Source organism: Melanostigma gelatinosum, assembly GCF_949748355.1.
Source record: "Melanostigma gelatinosum genome assembly, chromosome: 21".
NCBI lineage: Eukaryota > Metazoa > Chordata > Actinopteri > Perciformes > Zoarcidae > Melanostigma > Melanostigma gelatinosum.
This window is the reverse complement of record NC_136654.1, coordinates 5,449,745-5,475,574: the sequence shown is the minus strand read 5'-3', so window position 1 is coordinate 5,475,574 and position 25,830 is coordinate 5,449,745. Positions and strand designations below refer to the sequence as shown.

Sequence of the window (25,830 nt, the reverse complement as noted above, 5' to 3'; positions counted from 1 at the left end):
ATGTCCGGCTGAAGGAGTGTGGAGCTGAACTAGTGGAAGTGTCGGACAATGGCAAAGGGGTAGAAGAGGCCAACTTTGAAGGACTGAGTAAGTGTCGGTGTTGTTTATCCCGTCCGTGTTACTTAAAGTCTGCCTCATCTTCATGGTCAAGTAAAAACCTCCTCCTGTTCCGCAGCATTGAAGCATCACACGTCAAAGCTGAGGGATTTCTCTGATCTCATCCGTGTGGAGACATTTGGTTTCAGAGGCGAGGCCCTCAGCTCTTTATGTGCTCTGAGGTAAAACACTTAAACGCCCACATTCTATTGGCACGTACAACCTGTTCATCCTCGTCATCTAAATATTCCCTCCGACCCCCTTGCTTCAGTGGCCTGAGCGTGGTGACATGCCACGAGTCCAACCAGGTGGGGACCAAGCTGGTGTTTGACCACAAAGGCCACCTAGTGCAGCGGTCTCCCCATCCCCGGCAGCAAGGCACCACAGTCAGCCTGCAGCAGCTCTTCTACACCCTGGCTGTTCGACACAAGGAGTTCCAACGCAACATCAAGAAGGTCAGTCATTTAAGGAGCATTCTTATGTTTCTGCATACTTTAGCCTATGGGACCACAAATCACATACATTTACACATGAAAATAGTCTGCAGAAATGTAACGCTGTAAAAACAGAAACAGCGGGAGAGAACACAATGTAACATTTTTCATTTTGAATCATTGAATTTAATAGTTTAGAGCCAATCAGTGGCTAATTAAAGTACCTGCTTATGTCATCCATCTATATTCCCCAATATTTCATTGTTCTGTTTTCTTTCAGGAGTATGCCAAAATGATACATGTGCTGCAGTCCTACTGTGTCATCTCTACAGGAGTGCGCATTAGCTGCTCCAACCAAAATGGACAGGGAAAGCGCAGCACAGTCCTCAGCACCAGTGGCAGCCAGAGTATGAGAGACAACATTGGGGCCATATTTGGACCAAAACAGGTTGGAACATTGGTTTCACACTTTTCTAGACTACGCTGTTTATTTGCAATCTGCAGAAGGCGTCAGTTTGACCACATTACTGCTCTTTAAGACGCTGCTTATAACTAAATAAAACTTCTATCTTCATGTTCATTGTTGAGTTTATTTAATGAGTCGAACTGGTATTAACGCCAAAATCGAAGAGTTGAAGAATTTCCCGATCCCTTACAGGAACTGTGTAGTTCTTCAAACCTTATTTGATTGGCTGAATATTTCATTTTTTCTTGTGTGTTCTGCAGCTGCAGAGTCTTATACCTTTTCAGCAAGTGTCTCCCGCAGACAATGTTATTGAAGAATATGGACTCAAAGATGCAGATCTACCTCAGCAGCTTTTTTGGTGAGTGACACCATTGCATATACGGTACGTTTTCTCTTCCCTTCTCTGCAAATAAAAGGCTGTTTCTCTAATTGAGAACTCTGTTTTGGCAGCATGGCGGGGTTCGTGTCACGAGGAGACCACGGTGTTGGGAGAAGTGCCACTGACAGGCAGTTCTTTTTCATTAACAACCGGCCTTGTGATCCTCTGAAGGTAATTCAAGTTTAAGTCTCCCCATTTCATCATCTACAAGCAGTATACCAACATTCAAAATGGTTTTGAACACACTATTATCTAGTTGTGTGCGGATATAAGGCCGCTTTAAGTTTCCATTGATCAAAACATTATAACCTCTCCTACAAAGACATCTTCTCCATTGTTAAAACTTTTTTCCCCAATTTGCAGGTGACCAAACTTGTGAATGAAGTGTACCACATGTACAACAGACATCAATACCCATTTGTCGCCTTGAACATAGCTGTTGCCTCTGGTAAGAAAATCGCTGAAAAGTTATTTCTGAAGCCCACTGCTGACTTTCTGTCCCACCTGAGCGTTTCTGTGACGTTATTTCAGAGTGTGTGGACGTGAACGTCACCCCGGACAAACGACAGATCTTCCTTCAGGAGGAGAAACTCTTGCTGGCGATTCTAAAGACCTCTCTCGTCAACATGTATGAGGCTGGAGTCAATAAGATCAGCCTGAACTATACACTCATACCCAGAACCAGTAAGAACAGACATTTAACCTGCATATAAAAGATGTTTATGTTGAAAGTAATAGAATTGAGAGATTTTCCAGTGCTTTTACTTTGACTGTTTGTCTGTCACTTGTCTCTAGACACAAAGTCTGCGTCCGAAATCTGTCCTGTCGTCCCGTCTAATGAGAACATGCCAGAACCCGGAGAGGACATGGAACCAGTATCTCGGAGCTCAAAGTTGGCCGGCCTAAAAGCTGCTTTTTCAAGTCATCACAGCTCCAATTCTGGGGACAAGTCAAGTGTGGCAAAAGCTGCCAACAGTGGCCCAACGCAGAAAACACTGCAGTCTTTCTTTAAGGACGCCGTCAAACCTCCTGCAACATCGCCTTTGAAACCCGTAGGCGATCTAGCTAAACGCTCCCCAGTGGGAGAGTCGGTGCTCGATGGGTTCAGGTACGGAAGGATGTCATGCAGCGGTACGGACTCTGAAAAGGACAGCGCCTTGTCGGATCGTGACGCCACGGTGGCAACACCAGATATTCAGCGTTCCGGCCTGGAGGTCTGTTCCCCTGAACCGGCTGACGGCGTAAAAAAAGAAGCGTTGGAAGAAACGCCGGAGACTAGTCACGCTGCTCCTGAGCACCCGGAGGTACAGACCGAGCCGTGCACTTCCAATGAGGACCGTGCTGCGAGCCCAGACGCCAAGAGGGCCAGGACAGAGAAGCCGCTTTTCCCAGCTGAACACAAGTCCGACACTTCTTCGAGATCCTCCCCGACGGTGGATGCTCCGGTGTGCCTACAGAAGAGGACGGTGCCCCTCCAGTTCTCTTTACAAGAGCTGGCGGGGAAGGTGAGGAGGCTACAGGACCTGCAGAAACAGAGGGCCGGGGAGGATCTGCTCTATCGACGCTTCAGGGCCAAAATCAACCCCGGAGAAAACCAGAGTGCGGAGGATGAGCTCAAGAAAGAGATCAGGTGGGATTTTGCTGCTGAACTTGCCAATATTAAAGTGTTCTTTCCATGACAGTAAAATCAAATGTCTTCTATCCCCACAGTAAAGACATGTTCAAAGAGATGGAGATCATCGGCCAGTTCAACCTGGGCTTCATTATTACCAAACTCAACTCTGACATCTTCATGATTGACCAACATGCCACAGATGAGAAATACAACTTTGAGATGCTGCAGCAGCACACCGTGCTCCAAGGACAGAAACTCATCGTGTGAGAATCTGACTCAGTTGATGGAGTTTGCTGTGTGTTCATTCAAATGACCACTTTACTGATCTGTTGTTGTTTTGCAGCCCTCAGAAGCTTCACCTCACCGCTGTCAGTGAAAACGTCCTCATGGAGAACATTGAGATTTTCAGAAAGAACGGCTTTGAATTTCTTGTCGACGAGGACGGTATGTACATGTAACCGTAATAAATACGAGTGATTAATCGTGATTTTAGCTCAAGTTCAAAACCATTCGTTCCCACTTTGTTTTTTTTGTGGCTGCAGCTCAGGTGATGGAGAGGGTTAAGCTGGTATCTCTGCCCACCAGTAAAAACTGGACATTTGGCCCAGCCGACATCGAAGAGCTGATCTTCATGTTGAGTGACAGCCCAGGGGTCATGTGTCGACCGTCTCGCGTCAGGCAGATGTTTGCCTCCCGATCTTGTCGAAAATCTGTGAGTTCATACACTGATGATCAACAAGACACTTTAGACAAGTATTGGAGTTATGGTGTTGTAATGTAACAGAGACTTATGAATTTAGTGCGTGCTGTTAATTAAATTGCCATTGCAATGATATTGTTAATTTGAAAGAAAAGAGTAGACGTGTGCATATCTCAAGAAACGTTTGAACAGTGTAGCACTGCACTGGAAAGAAATGGCTGCATGGAAGATCAAATACATATAAAACCCACACATTTAGTATTGGAAGTAGTGTCAGGTGTATTTGTGATATGTAGTTTAAAAACTCTGTGATGGTACTTTTTAAAATATCTACAATAAGACCAACTGTTTTGTTGTCGACTAATTTAATAGCGTTACTATTTTCCGGACACATTATCTATTGTTTTGTTGACATCCTTCTCCAGGTGATGATTGGCACTGCTCTGAGTGTCGGTGAGATGAAGAAGCTCCTGGTCCACATGGGGGAGATTGACCATCCATGGAACTGTCCTCACGGCAGGCCCACCATGAGACACCTCGCCAACCTGGACCTCATCTCACAAGACTGACCACGTTTGGAGAATCTAACTTTACATGTGCTCAGTATAACTGGAGTGTTGCACTGATTAACAGAAAGGTCTAAATCTGTATTTTTGTGTGGTTGAAATGCTTGTTATTGACTGTTTGGTATGTTTTTAATATCTGTTATGCTCTTTTTTTATTTGTATTTTTGCATTATAAAATATATATATATTTTTTTATATTTTAACACCCAATGAATAGGGTAAATAAACCTGATATGTCACTCTGTTATCTATATTGTTAAATCAGTGGTATTGCCCTTTTTGACCGATAGAGGTTGCCGTAGTTGTGAGCGTACTTTACCGTTACCATGGAGAAGCACACGAGAGGGAGAGGCACACGAGAGAAACAGACGGAGCAAAAATGGAAACGGGGAAAGAAGAAAAGCAGACTACAATAAAAAACAATAAACAGGAGAACGCGAAAACGCGCGGAAACGCGGAGGTGCCTCATACAGCGGAGGAAAGCGAGAAAGGGAAGTTAGCGAGCTGTTTGTGGGACGTGGGACAGAAAGAAACAGACCTGCAGGATGAGCAGCCCGACAATGACGACATTCATGAATACCCTACATTTTTTAGTTTAATCGTGCAGAGGTAAATCATCCCTCATAACGTCAATGTTCAGTGTCATGTGACCTAAAGCGTGACGTTTACATGGAACCTGGTGTCTCATTGACAGATATGAAGGGGAGACCTGTGAAGACCAGCTTCATGGAGAAGGGGTGGCTAGTTTTGAAGGAGGTCATATTTACGAGGTACTAAGACAATATATTCAACAATACAGTAAATGCAAACTGAAGCCCAATGCTGAGCATTTAGTCAGTTCATTTCCATTTACATCCATTTAAAATGTGGATGCACCTAACAAAAAGTGATTACAATTCATTTGAGATGTTTTAAACCATTGCAAATTAATTTCGAACATATTTCTTCAAACGCATGCATGTTGTCAATTTTACATGCCTTAAAATGCACTTTCAAATATATTCTGAAAATACACCATGACTGTGTGTCTTATTTCCATACGGGTAAATAAAACTAGTCACTTCTTTGTTTTTGTGAAGGGGATGTTTTCCAAGGGACTTATGGACGGACGCGGTGTCTTCACAGGAGCAGACGGATTGAAATATGAGGTATACATTATGATAGCTGCAATGAACTTAAATCTTATTGGGTGTGCTTAACAGCAGCCCATGTTTACGAAACATCCTAAACATGTGTCCTGTATACATACAAAATCAAATATTGACAGGGTTTTTTAATATCTAAACCATCAGGGAGAATTTCTGTGCAACATGCCCATGGGCAAGGGCACATACACCTGGCCAGATGGCAGCTCCTATAAAGGGGAAGTGTACAATGGTATACGACATGGGACTGGAACTTACACATGGGATGGTGTGTCCTACAAAGGGCAGTGGGATCAGGCTAAGAGGCACGGCAAGGTATGATCCACCAATTCATATATGGTGTAGTCCCTATACATGTTGTGTGTAATTGGTTCTCTTTGTGTTAGGGTGCAGTGTATTATAACCAGGATAGGACCTCTTGGTACAAAGGAGATTGGGTGAGGAACACCAGAGAGGGATGGGGAGTAAGACGGTACGTGTGGAGCACATCGTCTATTCTGTAGCCTGAGTGGTATTTGAACTGCCCAAAGGTGACACCGGTATCTCAACAGCTACCCCTCTGGAAACATTTACTCCGGTGAGTGGAAGAACAACCTGAGACATGGAGAGGGCACGATGAGGTGGCTGAAACTGGGACAGCAGTATGTTGGGATGTGGCAGAATGGAGTCCAAGTATGAGAGCACGCCACTGACACCAACGTATCCATATTGCACAAATTCAAGGACAATAGCTGCTTAAAAAACGCAAACCTCTTTATGTTTTTTGCCCTCTTCAATGGCAGCATGGACGAGGCACACATGTGTGGGTCATGAGGCGAGCGGATGGATCTCAGTATTCCCAGAGCAATCGGTACACAGGGGATTTCGTTCATGGTCAGAGGCACGGGCCGGGAACCTTATACTACGCTAGTGGTGCCATCTATGAAGAAGAATGGAGAAGGGATGAAAAACATGGCCAGGTTGATCAATAATACAGAATTGCCTCTCACAGTCAACACACATTTGTCCCTAGATTCAGTTAAATTCAGGGTGAAAAAGAGCAGAAGATGATGGCATCATGTATATAGTTACAAGAATGTGTAAAAGTTACTGTACTATGTGGTTTCACAGGCAAAATTCACTTTTGAGGATGGGCATGTTGTTGAGGGGGAGTTTGTGGACGACCAGATGATGGCACACATCCTGAACGGTGACAACGCTCCCACTGCTCTGCCTGGTAAGTCGCCTGCAGTTCAAAGGGTTCAGCCTGCCATTGAGGTGGTAATAAACAGTGTTGCGTCTCGTTCCAGGCTCGTACATCTTAAGGACAGACATGCCTCTGAACATTGAACGTCTTCTGGAGAAAATCCCAGAGAGAAAGCGCGGCAGTGAGCTCAAACAGGTCCGGATCCCCGCTTCACACTGCAACAGCGTCAACATGTTTGTCTTCTCCCCGCTTCCTGCCCTGATACTCTGGCTCACATATAAACAGGTGGAGTTTGTGGTGCTGAGGCACGTGGCAGCGCTGAGGTCTGTCTATAGTTTCTACAGCAGACTTGGCCATGCCCACTCCCCAGATAACACCTTCCTGCTGTCCAGCCTGCAGTTCTGGCGCCTGCTCAAAGACTGTAACATCCACCATCACGGCATCACTCTGATGCAGATGGACCATTACGCCAGAGGCGAGAGGCACTCACAATCTCTCCCACATACTTAATCCACCTTGCATATAAATGGCAGGACATTGATAGCTTCATGATTACAGTATTTGAGTGCTTAATGTTTTTACTTTGTGTCTCAGAGGATGCTACGCCAGCAGAGGTCCACTCTCCTTTCACTTCCATTCTTCTGCATAGGCTCCTCAGCTGTCTAGTGATTGTGGCCTACCACATCTACCACAAGGACGAGGTGTAAGGAATGACTTCTAACAGAATGTCTTGGTCCAGTGCTTTGGTTCAGGACTAAATACCTGCAAAACGAATGACATTCCCATCGGACTCACCTGTACTTTGTGTTTTGTGCTAATTAACAAATGTTCTAACATGCACAGCTGTTGCTCAAACTGTAAATTAGTGTTTCACTCAAAAGGCAACATGGGGACACAGAATAACTACCCCAGCAAGAAATAACACAAGGACACAATTTTAATGATGAACTTTTTATCCTTTGGTAACTTAAGTTTTAGCTTTTTTTCACAGGTCACAAAACAACCTTCTGGCAGCCTGCTTTTCGAAACTGATGACGGACAACATCCTTCCTAATTCTAAGAACGTAAAAGGTGCTAACAATATAATATTAAAGGCTCATGTGCATACACGTGTCAGTTGACAGAGCAAACTGATTTATTGCGGCATAAGAAAAAAGAAATTCTGTCTGTCATCAGTTTTTAGGTATAGTTTTCGCGCTATATTATGCAGTAATAGTCCATTAACTGCAGCTGTGTTGATCCAGGCTTCCTGTTCAGGCAGCCAGACTGTGCTGTGGTGGGCATGAGCTACTCAAAGAAGTGCTGGGACGTTTACCAGGCTTACTGTAAAGTCAATGTAACCCCGAGAGATGACCAGACCATGACCTACCACCAGCTGCTGTGGATGTTCAAGGTGCCACAGACTGTAACACGAAGATTACCATGAAATTAGCTTCTTCTTAAAAAAAATTATATTTCTTAACATAAGAAATGGATGCAGTTCATGTTGTTGATTTTGAGTTCCTAGATTCAATAATTAAATCTACACGATAAAACCATTCGGTACATTCATTTAGACACAGTGGTGATTAGTCGATTGTAACCTCTGCCAGGATCTCCATCTGCTGGACACTAACCTGACCACAGCGCGATTACTGCAGGTCATCACTGCAGAAAGCCGTGACCCCGGCAACCTGTCCGCCTGTCTGGATCTGGAGGTCGGCCTGAAGTTGACATTCATCTACTTGCCCTTTTTTGTGTGTCTTCCTATCCCTCTCTGGATCACGTTTGTTGTTGTCCCGCTTCAGATTACATTCCTGGAGTTTTTCGAGGTACTTCTGGGCTCTGCTGAGGTGAAGTGTCAGCGGGTTTCTGAAGGCCTGGAGGAGGACCAGTCAGCATCCAGCCCCGACGCTGAGGCCAGGAGGGATGTACCCGAGGTGATTTACAAACAGCACCTTCCCAGTCGGTCAGATCCTTTTTCAAGCCTCCCTTGACCTCTGCTCCCCTTACTTACTGGATGTGAAGACTGTACTTGTTCCGGTGTTACTGGGATTTAGTTGTTGGAATTCCCAGTAAAGCTGGGAATCCTGCACGAGAGGAAACAACCAAAAGAATGACTTTATACACTTTCTTTCTATCCAGGTGGCCGCTCCAGTGAATTCCCCCATCACTGCTGAAATCTCCAGTTCCACGTCGGTGGAGGTTGGTTGCAACGGGCAATCTAGCATGTGGAAAAAAGAAATTCACAATTAGGGCCTCAGCTATGCAATGACTTGACATGAGTTATGAGTATCTGTATCAAAAATCACACCTCTTCTGTTGATATTAATGAAATATGCTGGGAGCTGGGCTATATGACTTGGCTTTAATGTTAAATAACATAATTGTATTTGCGTCTTATTATAGACAGAGAAATCAAGTGATGAAGCAGAATTATCCACTGCTCAGGACGTGCTGAGTCAACAGGATGTCAAGACTGAAGTCACTGAGAAACCTCAGTCTGCAGGTTTGTTTTGTTCATTTTTATTTTCATTGCAGTGAGTATGTAGAATATATCATGAGTCATGTTTCCTCTAGAGCAAAGAATTGAGGAAAAAGGCGCCCTAACCAGAGGAACTGAAGTGGAGCTCTGGAACCAGACGATCCATCAATTCTTCAACCACTTCTTCTTCCCGGCTTTGGAACATAACCAGTTGGTGTCCAGAAACATGGCGGAGCGCCGCCAAGAGGCCCAGAGACGTATTGCTCTGGCAGAGAGACAGGTAGCACATTGCTAGCAACTCCCAGAGAATATGTTGTAATCATTGTGTCATTTCTCAAGATTTAACCAGGTTCAACCGCAGTATTCGACAATCAAACTTGTATTTTATTTCTTTACTGTATGCATTGTGGATTTGTGTGTAGAAATAGTCGGGTGTGTTTGACCCGATCAGTTTCATGAGTTGCTTTAATGCAGCCACTAGATGTCATCTGATCACTTTCCTCTCCGAAGCTTCCATTCCAATATCATCTCTGCCTCAAAAATCACTCGACTGCTCCTTTACTCACGTTATTGTGCCACGGATGTGTAAAGCTCAGTGTTTTACTGTGTTACAGGTAGAGGGGGGGCATCAGGAGGCTGCTGAATGACACGAGATGCAGCAGATAAACCCGATGAAGCACGCTTTGCTGTACCCGTTCTATCCACAGTCCAAAAACAAAGCAATGCCTTCAAATACAGTGACTGATAAAACATTGACTGTACTGCTGATTTGTGCTTGGATGTAAATGAAGACTACTGTTCAATACTTTGTTGTAAATATAACTTTAATTGTATAACAAAACAGGCATCTAAAAATAAAAGTCAGAATCACGCAAAGATTTTTCTTTTCCAATGAGAGTAAAAAAAAAGCAGTCAATATATGCAAACGCATCAGAGGGGCGGGGTAAAGACCATGAGGTCAGTTGGACAGACAGACTGGCGTATCCGGTCCTTCAGGTCCGGGGTGAAGAACAGCATGGCTGACTCGGCTGTCTGGGACTGAGAAACGCACAACGAAAAAAAAATACAGTAAGACTAGTCAGCAATGATGAGGCTGAAATAAAGACATAGAAGTGATAATTAAGTCCAATGTGGATTTTTTTTTTTTTTTTTTTTTTTTAAAGGTCATTTGAAATAAAGACTAAGGAAAAACTTTAACCTGTAGTGACTGAAGATTCAAAGCTGAACGCACCGCTGGATGTGCTGTGGTGACAGTGAGAAGTGAGCACGACAGTGAGTGAAGGAAGTAGTGCAATTTAAAACAAGCCAGAATAAAGCCCAGTGAGGTATTCCCTTGTAACCAGGCAATCACAACAGTTTCTCTGAAAGTTGCAGCATGAAGGTCTGATATTAGAGGATTGACAGTTAAAGAAAAACATCAGTGGCACTCAGAGAACAACGACACAATTTAATCCTAGTTTTGATATCTTCAAACACATTTCAATAATAATAATTTAAAAACAAATCCTGTCTGCTGCAGTTTTAGTATAAATTAGTGTTGTTACGGTATAAAACACAAGTGTACACAGTGTGAGTGCATACACAGGACCCATAGGCATCAATCATACCTGGTTCTTGCAGAGTAAGCAGGTCCTCTGTCTGAGCGCTAGGACTCTCCATCTCTACATCCACCACCACGGGGGTCAAAACCTCCCGCGGTGACAGGCTGCATCTCTGTGACGGCTGGAGGTAACGCTCAAAGTCCAACCCAGGAATTTCCTGAAATAATGAGAAAATAACTAGTTTATTGCATAGCAAAAAGAAGAAGTTTGGATCATATATTTCAACAAAGGGCATCTTATGAGGCTGATATTTGTCTTAATAAATACATTTAGTGAAGCCTGAAGATGTGTTTACCTGAACAACCGAGATGTCTGGTGTAAGACACACAGACCCGTGGGCCTCCAGATGACCCTGCACAGCAGGAGGGGAGGAGAAGGGAGGCTGGCCGGGAGTCACACAGGTGGACAACGTGAAACTCAGGGATGATGAGGGCTCAGGGGACTGGGGCACAGTTAGAGTTGTTTTGCATGGAGAGAGAGGGAGGTCGACGGCTTCAGCTGGTTCGCCTTGCTCCTCGACGACATTAATGGATGGAAGTGACTGCACGGTTGCGGGCATGCTCAATTCAGGAGCAGAAGCAGCGTTTGCCCACGTGGCGGCCATTTCTTGGTGCGCAGGGCTTCCTTCGGGCTGGGTGTCGTCTGACAGCACTTCCTTGATATGTGAGAAACAAAGGGAGACATTTACAGTGTCCTTTCTGTTCTGGGATGACTGCGGAGTGCCACGTTGAGACTTCGGTGCTTGTGCTGGGGTTTGGTTGCGGGCAGGAGTGTGGACGGGCTGAGCGGGAGAGGCGATGGTGTGAAGGGGGGTCTGTGCCAGTGCAAGGGATCGCCGAGTGACTCTTCTAGGGGTGAGGTAGTTGGAGCACGGAGAGGCCTGAGGCAGCACGGCAGCAATCAGACGGCTGGGTCTCCTCACCGAACCTACAGACACGACGACATGATCGTTAGTCCAGCAGGGAAAAGTACACAAGCAAACGCTGACGAATGACATGAAAAACAAGGCCTTTTAGCTATTTTTCTCTCACCCGATGGTCTGGCTGGGCTCTCCACCTGGAAGAAGCCTCCGTCAAAGACCACCGTCAGTTGGGGCTCGGCTTGGGACTGCGCTTCCTCAGAGTTCAGGCTGGGGTTGTCTTCACCACTGCCAGCATCTTTCGCTGCCTTGGCTGCCTGCTGTTTGGCTTTCATGGCCGCTTTCACAGCAGCCAGGCGAGACTTGGCCGCCGCTTTAGTTCCTGTTGGCTTGGCAGGTGCAGCCGGTGGTTTCTGTCAAAAGCACAGTACGGGCATCAAGTCTTTACATCCATGTCATGACACTATTTGCTCCTAAACAGAGCAAACTAACTTATTTGAAAACACAAACATATTCAGAAACGGTCGTCACCTTCACCACTTTCTTCTGTCGTGGCGGTGGCTTGTGCTCCTCCACCCAGCCTCGGCTCTCTGCTTCTTTAAGAGCGTCAAACTTCTTGTGGACATCCTCGACCTGAAAAATGGCACAAAGCAAATATAATCTTTCTCCTTCTGCGTCTGGTGTCTGAAACAGTGTGTTGTACCTCTCTTGAGGACACTCACCTGGTAATACACCATGTCCCAGAATCCCTGCAGGTCAGTGCGGGTGGTGATCTTCTCCCCCCGGCCCAGCTCGCAGTCGTCCACCAGACCGCCGAACTGTTTAAAGCGCTCCTTCATCAACAGCCTCGCTTGGCCCACAGCTGTACGCATCTGGTCTCTCACTGAACAGACACGGGCAAAATAATAAGACAGTGAATTACAACCGTTCAGTTAGGGAATAAGATAATTTCTTCCAATTAGGGACACCACAAAACAGTCACATATTCAGCATGACACACTCACTCTCTTCTGGGATGGACTCATCATCCACTTTAGACTCCCATTGGACACACAGAGTCATCAGTCTGTCTGTCTCATTGGCAACTTCAGATCTGAAGAACACACAATAAAAAGAGACGATTATAAAAATGACGATTGTGAAAAGGAATTGGAAAATCTGAACAATAGATGACGAGGAATACTTTTAAAAAAGGGATGTCACCTGAAGTATTTTACGTCTTGCTTTGATTCCAGGGGGCTGCCTGGAGTGGGAGGGGCCATTGTGGGAGCTGTGCGGGGAGGAGAGCGGCGAGAGGATTTTGGGGGAGAGGGTTCACGTGGATCAGCCTGAGGCGCAATGTTGAAAGCGGGGACCTCTGGAATACTGAAGCTGTGGCTAGGTAGGAAGAGCAACAGCAACAGCACGGCATTGAGATAAGAAACAACTCCACGTTTTAAACCATAGAAATGATCGAGGGCACACACACAAATCTCCGGTACCTTGTCGTTTCATATTTACGGTGTTTTAAATATCTTAATAAAAACTACAAACTGAAAACAGACAGACCTCGGTGTGAGGAAGGCGTCTGCTGAGCGAGGCGTGAGAGGCTCGAACTTGAAGGAGGACAAGCCAGTGGGAGCCTGGAATATAAAGCCTTGTGGAGCAAAAGAAGATGGAGAGGACGACGCTTCAACGGGATCCACAACAGGGACAGAGTCGGTCGGAGCTTGGTCTGCCGCCATGTTTGTCTCTTCACAGCAGGGTGCCGGGCTGGGGGGACAAGGCGTTTCCTCTGGCTCCAGCATCTCAATCTCCTACACAACACAAAAACAGCAAACTAATTAAGTTACGTTTTACTGGTGAAAATATAGTCGCAACTTTAACACACGGTGTGTAAAACTCAAAGAAATGCTCACCATGGCCACGACAGGCTTATCGGTGCTGTTGGAAGCTGCTGCGTATTCAAAAAGGAGAGACGCACATAAAATGGTAGAAGATGTTAAAAGCAATTAGTCAGATGGGAAAAGTAAAACTGATCAACAGCATCTTAAATTGGATGGCTCTTTATCAACATTTCATGATTTACCGTTACAGTTTTCTCTGTATGAAAAGGGGGCCACGTGGTTGACGAATGCTCTGCTTCTTGCGTTTCTTACATCTGAGGGTACGGAGAGGAATATTAAGAGTGGTTTTGTCAAACGATAGCAAAAACTGTTTAAACTGCGGCCCTGGCACAGCGCGTAGCTGCAGACTTACCCATCAGGTTGTCTTTCACCACAGGAGCCGCTGTAACGGGAGGCCTGTTGGCCGCTCTGGTCCTCAAAGCTCGTACGACAGGCTCCACTTAAGTAGGATGGCATGACACAGAGAGCGATGCAAATAAGGGAACAGGATAGGGTGAAACCAACACAATAGCTGGTTTCAAGGTCCAGTTATGTGTGGGGATTTTTTGTTGTTCTTATTACTCACCTGCAGAAACTTTAATCTTGGAAATAGCCGGAGCAGGCGCAGCGACCCGGCTCCTGGTGGATCGGCCCACAGCAGGTTGAGCTGTAGGAGGGGTAACAGGTCAGATCTAAAATACAACAGGTCACAGAAGACGGCGTGCCCCATTTAAAATAAAAGGGACATTCGATTTATTTACCTTTTTTCCCCGCAGCATTTGGAACCTGCATCTTCAGAGGCTGTAGACATTTTGTCAAAAGAAAAGCAACAATGTGCACATTAGATTTTACTTTTATGGAAGTTAATATAAGAACATAATGAGAAGGGTATCTTTCTCAGTATTACCCTCTCAACTTGCTGCTGCTTCATAGAACGAGTGACTCTGGAACTCTGGGTTGAAGCAGTGTTCGCTTTGGTCTGAAAAACAAGCAAAAGATTACATGTTGACCATTTGGAGTCATTCATGATTATAAATGCCATAAAGAGCCATGCCTCTGTTATAGTTCATGCCATTGTATCTAATAGGAGTAGTGGGGTAGATATTTACAGTAAATAGTGTAAACTAGTCTATTGAGGAGTCCTCCCTCACCTCCTTCGCTCTGGTTGAGGCAGCTGGGACTTTAGGCAGTGAGGGAATGGTACAGGTGTCTTTCGGACGATACATGCCCGTCTTGAACACCCCTTTACGCTCCCTTTCCCTCTTTTCCTTCTCTTTCTCAAGAGCCTTGCGCTCTTTCCAGCGCCCAAGCTGTTTCAACCTCTCTTCTACAGCCACGTCTGTGAAGAAAATGGAGGGTTATTGCTGTGGGTGCCTTATTGTGAACATGTTATTAGGTTTGAGGTGTAGCTTCGGTGTGAAGTGCAGACGTACTTTTAGCAGATTTGCCATTGTTCAATGTCTTCTCTTGAATGGTTAACATGCTGGCCGTAGCAATGGAGGCATCCAGGGAAGACATTTCCAGCTCTGGGAGGTCGGCCAGCTGCCTGCGGGTGTTCACGACCCGTTCTCGGTTTTCCTTCTGGGACTGAGACCTCCTGCGGGACATTTTCACCCTCAGCATCGATACACTGGTGTCCCGCTGGCGCAGGTGAGCAAACTGAGAATCCATTTTCACTCAGGTATCTGGCGTAAAGAGGAGAGGGGCAGAAGATGGTGCATTATTGGCATAGTAATTAGAGGTACATCATATTGGATGTGCCATCTGGCAAAACATTATGAACTGTGGTCAGCTATAACAACTCAACTGGATAGAAATTAGACCATAAGAAAACAAAATAAAGGGTTAAAGCCAGTATCTATTAGCATACATTATCTCAATTGAGTTACAATTTAAGTTAACACATAAAGATGATGGCAAATCATGCCCATCAGGATTTACCTGAATCAAGCTAACCCTCTCAAGAATAGCATCACTAACGTAAAGCTAAATACCTCAACTACAACGTGACACTTGCACGTCCTTAACCCACGTCGTACATCAGTTTACCTTACGTTAATATAACATTATTGAATTCGTTTTTTTTTTAAAGCCACTCACGTTAAATCAACCAAACCTAAAAGGCATTACACGAAGATAGAAAATGCGTTGTAACCTTTTGTGTTGATGAAAAAACCCTGTACCTGACAATGTAACGTTAACGTAGCTACACAACAACATGATGCTAGCTACCTAGCGTTAGCTTAAAGCAGTGGTTCAAAACCAGACGTTACATTAATACTTCTCAAAGCCCGCGTTATTAACGTCAGCCTTCGCTAACGACAATGCCCGTGAACACCGCAATACGTCGAATTAGTGCGACGCGTAACGTTAACACGTTACCTAACAAAGTTAGCGAAAGGAACTCAACTAACGTTCCCGTCAAACTCACCACCGAACCGACTCTTTATGAAGCCAGAGCAAGCGTCGAACTAAGCTAACGTCGCCTTGTTAAGCAGTGACAAACCAAGCTTAACTGTCTTCTTAGATAATATATAATTGCACATATATCTTACCTTGTTCTCTCCCCCCAAAAAAAAACACTTATAAAAACTAACTTCCTCTACTGGCCGTCCAGTAAAAAGAGTAGCGAGTCCTGGTCCAGCCTGAAATACACAACAATCATGGCGGGGGACTTTTTGAATTTCAACTACGGTGACGCTGATTGGCTGCAAACCGACTGGGTTGGTGATCAGTGATTGGTTATTGTTGTTGTTCTTCTTCAGATACATTTTATTTTGTGGTAACCATTTTAGGAGTTGATGACACCCATTGGCCTGGAGTGTGAAGAGATAATTAAAGAGTTTCATTCTGTCTGTATCTCAGAATACTGGGCTCCCACAAAAATATTCAATCGGGGCCCGGAAACAGTTAATATGTTCCAATGCCAAGTTTTAAACATTTTAGGTAAATCTTCAAGTTAGTTCTTTGGTTAGATCTTATGTTCGCGGATGACACCACCCTCATTGGACTCATCTCTGGTGGGGATGAGTCCGCCTACAGGTGGGAGACTGACCATCTGGTGACCTGGTGCGGTCTGAACAACTTAGAGCTCAACGCTCTAAAGACAGTGGAGATGGTTGTGGATTTCAGGAAGAATGCAGCCCCACCTGCCCCCATCACCCTGTGTGACTCCCCCGTCGATGCTGTGGAGTCCTTCCGCTTCCTGGGCTCCATCATAACCCAGGACCTCAAGTGGGAGCTGAACATCAGCTCCATCACTACAAAGGCTCAGCAGAGGATGTACTTCCTGAGGCAGCTGAAGAAATTCAACCCACTAACTGTCATCCCCAGGACAATTTCCTTCCCTCCCTACTACTCCCCTGCACATCCCTTCATATTTAAATACACTTGTCACTTTTACATTACACTTGTTTACTTCTTTTAAATTATATTGTACATTTTAATGTTTCTATTCCTTGCACTGTTGATTGTCTAATGTTATGCACCACCTGCCATGACAAATTCCTTGTATGTTACATACATTGGCAATAAACAGTTCTGATTCTGATTGTTTGCCTGTTTTAGATGCAGAAATTGATATAAAAAGCACAATTCCTTCAAAAGAATCCCACAATAAAAGCAGCCGTACAAATGTTGTGTAAGCAAAGGGAAGCTGTCCAACTGTTTAATAAATGATTTCTGATGTTGCTGTTTGAAAGGCTTATTAAGATTTTATTTGTACAGGGACAGTTCACATTAATCGACAGCACACATTAATAAAAACATGACTGTAAATGTGACAGTGTTAGCTAAAAAAGCTAATTTTCAACCGTTGTCCCTGGGCACGGTGTTAGAAGCCGCCTAACGGTTTTACCTTTTGAGCATCTTCAGCCAAAAAAACCAACTATCTTACACGTAGTAAAATTACTCCTTAATTTATTTAAAGATAGCACAGTTGTTTGCAAACCACAATACTTTTGACATGACGACATCTTATTTTAAATCTATGACTGATCATCAAAGGAACCTGGAGTAACCTGTACTGTGCATGTCGGTTTATAAATTAATTTTAAACATTGTCATGATGTGTTCATTAAAAAACAAACAAAAAAAACCATTTTGTTTTGAAAGATATCCAAATTAACAGCCAACAAAACCCTACAAGTATGTACAAAGAAAATGAAAGAAAATAAAGTAAATGTACAGTAAAAATCTGGATTTACATTTAATTACAAGGGAAAATTACAATTTTATAGGTTCAATTAAAAACAAACCTGGTTACAAAGCTTTGAATTTATTTTTAAATTTTACAATGCAATTATTGCATTACGCTGATGCTGTCATGATACCCTGCAACGCTGACAGTGTTTAGTGTGGTGAAACGGTCTCCGTCTGACGGCTCCATCAGTCCAAAAAGAAGATGTTGTTGAACTGCGTCGCACAAAGCCTCTTAACCTCCTCTGTGGAGGAGAAAAGACAAAGGGCATGAAGGGTGAAGAAGAGATTAAGCATCAAGGCAGGCTGTCTATAGCGGTGGACGGTAATGACACAGATTTACTCATCGTCAGGCGGTGGAGACATACCGTTTACTTCGATCAGGTTGGCGTTCTTCTGATTCAGGATCACATACAGCTCTCTCTGGTCCGACTTCTTGCCGACTACCCAGTAGTCCGTCATTGCCTTTACGATGATTTCTTCATCCTCGTCAACCCTGGGCGCAAGATAAAGAAATAACAAAGCACCATCAAATAAAAGGCGACTACCACAGTTACAGCAGGTTCCTTGTATTTGAGGGCAACTGCAAAAACACAGACCACAAAATTCCATTAAAACCAAGTCATATAATTGAACATTTCTTATGGTGTGTGTCAGAAATGACACCCATGTTCAAAGTTAAAATACTAGAAAGTGTAATTTCTTATTAGAAACACACAAAATGACTTACATTTCAATATGTAATGACACAAATAGCACTGTGATCATGTTTTGCGTGTGGTGACAAGTAGCAGCTACACAACATCTGCACTAAAAGAGGAACTGATAGCCATGCTGGTATGAATGCTGCGATTGTCGATGCCACTGTCCCTCAGAATTCTCACATGACTACAGTCTCATGACCGCTTCAAAACGGAGTGAGTTAAAAGAGCGTCACATGTAAAATGACATCGATGTTGCCGATACACCCGGGAGAGAGTTTGTAGTTTTTTCTTTCCTGGGTTTGTGAAATCTGAAAAACTCTGCACAGCTGACGTTCAGAGCTGAAGAGAGTTTTCGTTCTACTCTTGGGTTTCTGCTTGGATGATGATGATTTGTGGCCAGTCACTGTAACATTCTTTGAACAAATGTCTGGCCGCATTCGCCGAAGATGAAACAGACACAGTTTAACAAAGTCAATGTTCTCTGCTGTACCTGGCGAAGTCACAGTTGATGTCTCCCAGGATCTTCATGAGGTCCGGGTGGACAGACGTGAGGCAGACGCTGGCTGTCTTCCTCATGTGGATGGTGCTCTTCTCCGCCAGGTTCATGTGGTTGAAGTAGATGAATTTAAACTGGGGCTCCTTCTCTGGGCTGAATGGACACAAAATAAAAATAAGCGCCTTCGGCCACTTCTGGGCCCACACGATCCTTTAAAAGTTATTTGACCCAATGATACAACAAGCCAAACCACTTTGGATGATAACATCCAATAAAAGGCAAGTTGTGCTTTTAAGTTAAGCCTACTCCACCCACGTCAAAGTGAGCCGAGGACACGGTTATTACCACACGAACGGTACTGTGATTGCGTTGCTGGAGAAGTGTGGGTAATTATTCAAACAGGACGTACAACAGATTCTTAAACATGCTGCCTCTGATTAGTTAGTTACACCGGGCCAACTCGGGACACAGACCTCAAGGACGGCGGAGGAATTTGAGGCGGCATTATATATTCAGTGGATTTTTTACTAAGGCGATTTAAAAATGGAGCCCATCAAATTGCCCGGGTCAGGGAGCCCGGTCTTGGATTACAGACGAGGACGAATCTATCTGGGGTTAAAGGAGAGTGGGCCAGGATGCCGTTCTTTGAAGCTCTGCTGCATGAGTTACCTCTAAGTAGTTCCCCGACAATATCCAGTGCTAGGCAGACTCAATACAAAAGGTTGACTGTAGATTGAAGACAAACAACATGGCTAATGTAATAAGTTGCAACACGACACTTTTGATGACGGCGATAAATGTTTTCAATGATCAAGATGATACCGATAGTTTAAATGGCATTGTCCCGCACTTATGCTACATTCTGGAAGCAGTTTTCGCCTGTATATGAGGTAGCGCTAAAATGATTCATTGATTGATGCTCCTGTAATCAATTCAAGCTTTAAAAGCTTATCTTGTGTCGTCAATGATGTAAACCAATTTAAATCAAGAACTGTTAAAAGACGGCCCGTATCCTCAAAGACAAAAGGCCTCTTCAGACGCTGGTAAATTGTTAATTAGGAGAGTGGTGGATTCTTAACTGACCCCGATATCCTGCGGTTGACTGTGAACTGTTCACATATGTCCGATGCCAGCAGAGTAAGCTGAGGGCCCACCAAGCCGTCCAGCTCTTCGCAGAAGTCCCTCGTGAGCTCCACAGAGGCTGAGAGAGAGAGAGAGAGAGAGAGAGAGAGAGAGAGAGAGAGAGAGAGAGAGAGAGAGAGGGAGGGAGGAGAGAAGAAAGTCAGGCATTATGGGACATGAGCTGAAAGAAAAAAAATCATATTTTAGCTTTAAATGAGCAGTAAAATGGCCGACATAGTAAAATCAAAAGACATCAAGCAGGAGAGGGGAAGTGAATGTTAACTGCATCATTTCCTGTCAGAACAGCAGGTGGGTGACGGGGCACACTTACCACTGATCATGAAACAAGCTGCAGCGCTCATGGCCTGGAATCGAGGGCACACAGGTTAGAAATGGCATTGATGTGGGACGTACTTCATCATTTTAAAAATGTAGCAGTCTAATCTTTAAAAAACCCATATCGTTTGATAGAGCAGTGGAATATAAATCACAGATTAAAAAACTCGTTCTAAAAAGAAAAATGAAAACAACTTCCCTTCTACTTTAATACATTAAAATAAACCTCCTGATCACATTTACTCTTCCTTACCTTATACACAATCAGATGCAGCTCCTCATAGCCGTCCTCTGTGCTGACAAATATTTTAGGAAACCGGAATTTGGCCTCTGGATCTTTGAGATTAGTCGGTCCTGTCAGAAACCTGGAGAGGACGGAGGGGAGAGTGGCTGGGTTAATATCCAAAGATCGGCGACTAAAAATGGACCAGAAGCCTCTGACCCCTCACGGAACAAGGAATCCATTGTTGTGCTGTTGATGCACGGGATTCCAAGTATGCCACTTAACATGAACCTCTCCTGTGTTGTTACTTGCTCCACTCCTGCGTGGATCTTTTAAATCTTACTTCACGGCTAGTTACTAGTTGTAACTGTTTTTTTCTGGTCCTCATCGAATACTCTTCAGCATTCAAATCTGTGTTTCCTGTCCCGTGACGGGGCACCAGGAGTCAGACTTGGACTACTGCAGCGTCTTCACTTCACCTTCAGAAACGAGTGACTTCAGGCGTTATGCAGATGCAAGTCGTGAGACAGCAAACACCTGAGCCATCTCTCCCTTGTTACATATGTGTACTGCAACTGAACAAATGTGGATTTTAACCCTGAAGCGGCGGTAGTGCTTAAGTGCTCTTTGATGTGCTTACATAACATTATTCCACTGCACACATCGAGAGACATTTAAAGAGAATCCATACATGTCTTTTTTTATCCGACCCTCTGCAGAGGAAGTGTGTGTTCACAGATACAGACCAGCGACTCACCTCCCATAGTGCAACAGATTCCCTGCGACCTCCGGCCTCAGAGGAGAGTCCCTGCCAGCCAACTAAAAGACGACAGACGGAAAAGAAGGCGGAAGGTGAAAATGAGCGGCGTGGCTTTGAAAGTGATATTCAGAGTTCATATTCAGGTCAGTCTGGATCATAAATATGAAAAACAGTGTTGAATACATGACGTTCTTGTATCAAGGAGAAGCATATTAGAGGGCACACGCTGTCATTGCCAAGATGGTCATGTTTTTATAAGTGACATGCTTTATAATGGTTTCATAGAAGCAGGTGAGCCTCTTTTCTCCATCCTATAAAAACATCCTCCTTTGTTTCTTTTTTTTCGTCCTCAATTTGTCTCCTGCGCTTCCTTAAGCGATTCACTTTATCTGCCCCCCCCCCCTCACACCCACCTCTGGTTCAGAGTGTCTGGGGAACAGCGAGGTGGTCAGGTACTTGTACAGGATCCTCATATCATCTTGTTCCAGTCCACTCCTGCAGACCCAACAACACCAGCAGCATTATACCACACACACAACAAAATGTGTGGCTGTGTACATGATTTGTGTGTGTGTGTGTGTGTGTGTGTGCTGTCAATTGTGTTATGCATCATGAGGCGAGTGTCTCCTGGCTGTAATTACACTTTAATGAATACTCCAGAGCGACACCGCTTAATTTGGACAACAATTAAACGGCTCCTCTCGGTTTGTCCAGCGACGGTTCACGATGAAAGATCACGCTGCTCTCGAGTCATTTCATCAGGAATCACGTAATCCCCCCGCGCTCACCCACCCAGCCGCCAGTACAATTAAAAAGGCAACGACGTGTCATGTGGCAACCAAAAGAGGTTGAAAGGTGCCGTTTAAAGCCACCTCTGTTTCTCCAGCATGCCCTGATCTGTTTGTCGATATCAAAGCTGGGATTTTACATTGGTGTGTGGTTGCAAATATGTGCAGGGTTGTAGAGGTTTGTGCCCTACAATAACACATCCAGGGGGGGATTTTAAGGACAAGCACACACACAGGTTCAACAAGTGTTCAGTCTGTACCAGATAAGCTGGTCGTTGTACAGGAAGGCTGTGTATTTGATCAGGCTTAGGCTCTCCTCCACTCTGTTGACAAAGGACTGGATCTTCAGGTAGGTCATCTTGTCCAGTGGGAAGAAGCTGATGCCTCCGAATACGTCCAGCAAGTCGCAGGACTGCAAGTGGAGAGTCTGCAGATACTGGAAACGCACGCAGGTGCACGAGAAAAGAAGAAAAAACAGGGAGACAACCCAGAGACACAGGAGAAGGAAAGAAGGGGTTAGTTGACCCACCTATAGCGGGCTTGCTTACGGTGCCGCTTGCATCATCCTGACATTCAACCTCTGACACCCCACAGCATCTCTTTTCTTTTTCTCTCCGTCTTTGGGTTAAATGGTGAGGAGGGAAGCCCGTGTTAACTTAAGAAGGGTGTTCCTTAATTAGAAATTTATCTTTTATACTTTTACATCAGCGTTAATGCTCGGAGATGAGTCGCTCCGGCAATGACTGTCGCATGAGGCAAAGGCAGCTAATGTAGACAGAGAACAATAAATTATTATTATTTTCTTCTTAATTTCTCGTATGAAAGGTGCTAATCAAATAGAGGTTGTGATTACCGGTACTATTATTAACCATGTGCGCATACATTTAAATGAATCATGCTGCGACAGCAAGGTCAGCATATTTCTAGGCATGTAAAGAAAAATTGATGATAAAAAAAACAGGAAAAAAAACCATCCACTTAGAAAAAAAGATGTTTTTGGACGGATGAGCTTTTTACCCGGTAGAAGAACTTCTCAAGCTTCTGAATTAGCAGCTCCACTCCGCCGGCTTCCATTGCTCTGCCAAACGTACCGTTGAAGAGCTGCAGCACGAGGAGTAATCACTGTTACAAGAGGACTCTTTTGGCATTATCAAGAAGCCTTAAATTGGTAGTCTGGGTACAGCTTTTAGAAGAGAAAAATGCAAAAGAACAAAGTTGTAGACAGATTCTAAAACTCACCTTGTACATACTGTAGCATTGCCGTACCACTGCACCATAAACAGTGTCCTACAGAGGCAAGAGGGCATGAACTTTAAAATGATGATATACAATGAAAGAAATACAGATGTTGACGAGCGTCTCTCAGTACTCACAAGTATTTCCTCTTCCAGATATTCTACTGTGGGAGGTTTACCATCTTTGTTTGGTTTCTCAATCATTGGGTTTCGAACCACCTGAGGAACGAATTTCAAACAGAAATGGATGAGCTAAACAAAATCTCTAGAATAACAGAGAGAACACTGAGCAAATAATGTACACGGGAGCCTTTAAGATACCATGACCATCCAGAAATTGTCCTCGGCCTCAAAGAAAAACTGCCGGTTCTTCTGTGTGTGCAGGGATTTAGCTGGTTTTGTTGGACAGAAAGTCCTGAAAAAGGTAGAAGACATGACCGTGGAAACAAAGGAGACACACCCAAAACAAGAGGATCAGCTCCTTGTTTTAAGCTTTTACAGACATTAGATATGCATCAGTGTGTGTCTGACCACTTATTGCAACATTTCCCTATTCTGCTATACCTCAGGTTCCTTTCCGTTTTCTTGAATACAGAGAATCAAACGAAGCCATGGAAATAAAGTAAGACACTTTTTAAATCCGCTCAAGTCTCGACAAGATGCCAGAACGCTGAACAAACATTAAAATCCACCCGGGCTGTAAAATGTTTGGGACAACGCTGCTCCAGCTTTACTCGGCTTCTGTTGCAAGTACAGAACTGAACTCTTTACCTTGTGAACTGAACAATGGCCTCACAAAGGCCCACATTTCTGATCTTCTCATTCTTCTCCACATCACTTGGGTGGTAAAACAAGATCTTCTTCTCTTCCTAAAAAAAAAAAAAACACATCTTGAATTAGCAATTTACACCATCGAAATGTTGTCCTAATTACCAGAATGAAGTGATTCAGTTGTAAAACATCTGCTTAGCATGTCGTCATCTGGGGAATCCTCCTCACCTCTCCTTCCCTTTGCCCAAATGACGGGTTGTAAACGAAGAAATTGAGCAGGGATGGTGTGTACAGTTTCTCTTGCATTCCTGAGGCCATTCTGGGACTGTAACAGACACAACGAGGAAGTTGACAGAAGCAGATACAAAGTCAGAAGCTGAAAGACCTCTAGATATTATCAACACAAACGCATCCGCTTTATCTAATCATTAGCTTTAGTGGAACTTGCCGCTGGTTAGCATGCCGTGTGCCTGCAGAATGAAGACAAGTACATCACATCACTACATGACAAATCTAGAAATAATAATCATTAACTTCTCAAGGGTCCACACATACACACACACACACACACACACACACACACACACAATGTCAAAGTTGAAAGTACAGAAGACATTTATACTAGGGATAAAAACAACAACAACACTTCATTACCTTTGCTGTATACATACACTCACACTCTGCATGGAACACATCCTTAATTATGTTAGGAGCAGCCAGTGCCTTGCTCAAGGACACTTCAACATGCTAAGACAGCTTGAGCTGGAAATCGAACCGTCAAAATTGGGGTTAAAAGACCAACTGAGCCACCTGGACTAGGGATGCACTGAACATTTGCATCACAAACTATGGCCCAAAAACCGGACATAAAGTTAAAAATGACGGTGTAGGAGTTATTACTGCAGGGCTGTTGTAGTGTAATGCATTAGTTTCAGCAAGGTTTCTACAGTAATACACTGCAAACTGAATGTAATGTTAACTTTCAGCAGTAAGATGCATGCACCATGGGTAACGTACTCATTCTCCTTAAGGATTTATGAATGAATTACTCTGTGTGCAATACTTCTGTTTTGCTGATCCAACAAACCACCAAAGTGTCAGGTAACCACAACAATCCTCTGACGTTAGCATGGTTTTGAGTGTAACGTTAAAACCTTAACGTGCACGGAAACGTCTCCTTCGGTACAGTGGCTCTGTGCGTTAAAGAAGCACGACGTTAAGTCAGTTGGTAGCAGCTAGTTAGCCAGCTAGCTGTCTCTGCTAGCTGTGGAGTTGTGTTCCAGGCGGAGGAAAAGTGAGTGAAGCGCGACGGTGAAAGAACAACACGACGGTCACGCTCACCGTACAGAGCGGGAAAACTTTCAGGTGCTCCTGGTTAGAAAGTGCGCAAATAAAAAAAGAAGGAAATGAGATCAGTGAGAGGAGATGCCCATAGAGATGCCGCATAATACTTTACATTTTTAACTTCCTGCTTTTGACAGCGCGGTGTCACACGTTCAACTGTTCGTGTACAATCGATGTCAGGACAGAATAAAGGTTCCTACTCCACACTGAGAAGTTGAGTAACTTCTGGGATATCGAAAGCACTTCTGAATGTGCAATGATGTGGGTTAATATACGGTACTTCATCAAAAACGTGCCTCTGTGGCAGTAGAGGACACACACAAAACTATTCAGTTGAAATAGTTTGAGTTTTATATGTTGGGTCAGTTTAGTGTATTATGGTTTTTATTTAGACATGCTGTAACATGCTGCACAAACTCACCTGACTTACTGTAAAATGAGGTGGGGGGGATTGAAGTTTTTTGTTTTTAGGGTTTAT

At 44.2% G+C, this 25,830-nt stretch overlaps 4 protein-coding genes across 7 annotated transcripts; 2 read left to right on the top strand and 2 right to left on the bottom strand.

Moving 5' to 3' along the window:
- Positions 1–455: 455 nt before the first annotated feature.
- Positions 456–4,454, top strand: pms2 (PMS1 homolog 2, mismatch repair system component). The gene is made up of 11 exons (XM_079292894.1): positions 456–551; positions 811–978; positions 1,257–1,354; positions 1,447–1,546; positions 1,739–1,823; positions 1,907–2,059; positions 2,171–3,005; positions 3,086–3,253; positions 3,334–3,434; positions 3,533–3,702; positions 4,116–4,454. The coding sequence occupies exons 2-11, from the start codon at positions 823–825 to the stop codon at positions 4,257–4,259; spliced, it is 2,010 nt and encodes a 669-aa protein (XP_079149020.1). The 5' UTR covers positions 456–551; positions 811–822; the 3' UTR covers positions 4,260–4,454.
- A 181-nt stretch (positions 4,455–4,635) lies between these two features.
- rsph10b (radial spoke head 10 homolog B) lies at positions 4,636–9,767 on the top strand (the record flags this gene model as incomplete). The annotated part of the gene is made up of 19 exons (XM_079293970.1): positions 4,636–4,865; positions 4,951–5,026; positions 5,336–5,404; positions 5,549–5,716; positions 5,788–5,873; positions 5,953–6,073; positions 6,184–6,360; positions 6,512–6,617; positions 6,691–6,782; positions 6,873–7,062; positions 7,182–7,290; positions 7,579–7,658; positions 7,832–7,980; positions 8,180–8,284; positions 8,375–8,506; positions 8,712–8,771; positions 8,976–9,075; positions 9,147–9,331; positions 9,666–9,767. The coding sequence occupies 19 exons, from the start codon at positions 4,636–4,638 to the stop codon at positions 9,696–9,698; spliced, it is 2,268 nt and encodes a 755-aa protein (XP_079150096.1). The 3' UTR covers positions 9,699–9,767.
- A 107-nt stretch (positions 9,768–9,874) lies between these two features.
- On the bottom strand, positions 9,875–16,037 carry dlgap5 (discs, large homolog-associated protein 5). 3 transcript variants are annotated; one of them, XM_079293128.1, is made up of 19 exons: positions 15,932–16,037; positions 14,810–15,061; positions 14,528–14,715; positions 14,284–14,355; positions 14,138–14,177; positions 13,963–14,043; positions 13,750–13,836; positions 13,580–13,651; positions 13,410–13,447; positions 13,060–13,307; positions 12,715–12,888; positions 12,516–12,604; positions 12,234–12,394; positions 12,043–12,144; positions 11,684–11,924; positions 10,948–11,579; positions 10,659–10,809; positions 10,250–10,293; positions 9,875–10,089 (listed from the first exon to the last, which is right to left on the bottom strand). In XM_079293128.1, the coding sequence occupies exons 2-19, from the start codon at positions 15,045–15,047 to the stop codon at positions 9,982–9,984; spliced, it is 2,766 nt and encodes a 921-aa protein (XP_079149254.1). In that variant the 5' UTR covers positions 15,048–15,061; positions 15,932–16,037; the 3' UTR covers positions 9,875–9,981. The 3 variants fall into 3 exon arrangements, with proteins under 3 accessions (XP_079149254.1, XP_079149256.1, XP_079149255.1); XM_079293130.1 differs by having other exon boundaries at positions 12,715–12,882; XM_079293129.1 differs by having other exon boundaries at positions 13,410–13,444.
- Positions 16,038–17,570: 1,533 nt separating this feature from the next.
- ccz1 (CCZ1 homolog, vacuolar protein trafficking and biogenesis associated) lies at positions 17,571–25,809 on the bottom strand. Of its 2 annotated transcripts, XM_079293724.1 has the most exons (17): positions 25,774–25,809; positions 25,350–25,379; positions 24,237–24,333; positions 24,009–24,106; positions 23,559–23,652; positions 23,376–23,456; positions 23,242–23,289; positions 23,020–23,103; positions 22,263–22,438; positions 21,628–21,709; positions 21,212–21,273; positions 20,485–20,596; positions 20,227–20,260; positions 19,857–19,974; positions 18,768–18,926; positions 17,942–18,069; positions 17,571–17,818 (listed from the first exon to the last, which is right to left on the bottom strand). In XM_079293724.1, the coding sequence occupies exons 3-17, from the start codon at positions 24,324–24,326 to the stop codon at positions 17,763–17,765; spliced, it is 1,422 nt and encodes a 473-aa protein (XP_079149850.1). In that variant the 5' UTR covers positions 24,327–24,333; positions 25,350–25,379; positions 25,774–25,809; the 3' UTR covers positions 17,571–17,762. The 2 variants fall into 2 exon arrangements, with proteins under 2 accessions (XP_079149850.1, XP_079149849.1); XM_079293723.1 differs by lacking the exon at positions 25,774–25,809 and having other exon boundaries at positions 25,350–25,578.
- Between the last annotated feature and the right edge of the window lie 21 nt (positions 25,810–25,830).

Bases quoted from the DNA above. Each gene is read 5' to 3' on its own strand.
- pms2 (XM_079292894.1), top strand. From the start codon at position 823: ATGATACATGTGCTGCAGTCCTACTGTGTCATCTCTACAGGAGTGCGC. The intron at 1,824-1,906 runs GTAAGAAAATCG...ACGTTATTTCAG, and splicing joins GAACATAGCTGTTGCCTCTG to AGTGTGTGGACGTGAACGTC. The intron at 3,703-4,115 runs GTGAGTTCATAC...ATCCTTCTCCAG, and splicing joins CCCGATCTTGTCGAAAATCT to GTGATGATTGGCACTGCTCT.
- ccz1 (XM_079293724.1), bottom strand. From the start codon at position 24,326: ATGGCCTCAGGAATGCAAGAGAAACTGTACACACCATCCCTGCTCAAT. The intron at 23,653-24,008 runs GTAAAGAGTTCA...TACCTTTTTCAG, and splicing joins GCCATTGTTCAGTTCACAAG to GACTTTCTGTCCAACAAAAC. The intron at 20,597-21,211 runs GTGAGTCGCTGG...CGTCCTCTCCAG, and splicing joins AATCTGTTGCACTATGGGAG to GTTTCTGACAGGACCGACTA.
- dlgap5 (XM_079293128.1), bottom strand. From the start codon at position 15,047: ATGGATTCTCAGTTTGCTCACCTGCGCCAGCGGGACACCAGTGTATCG. The intron at 11,925-12,042 runs GTGACGACCGTT...TGCTTTTGACAG, and splicing joins GACAGAAGAAAGTGGTGAAG to AAACCACCGGCTGCACCTGC. The intron at 10,090-10,249 runs GTTAAAGTTTTT...TGCGTTTCTCAG, and splicing joins TGAATCTTCAGTCACTACAG to TCCCAGACAGCCGAGTCAGC.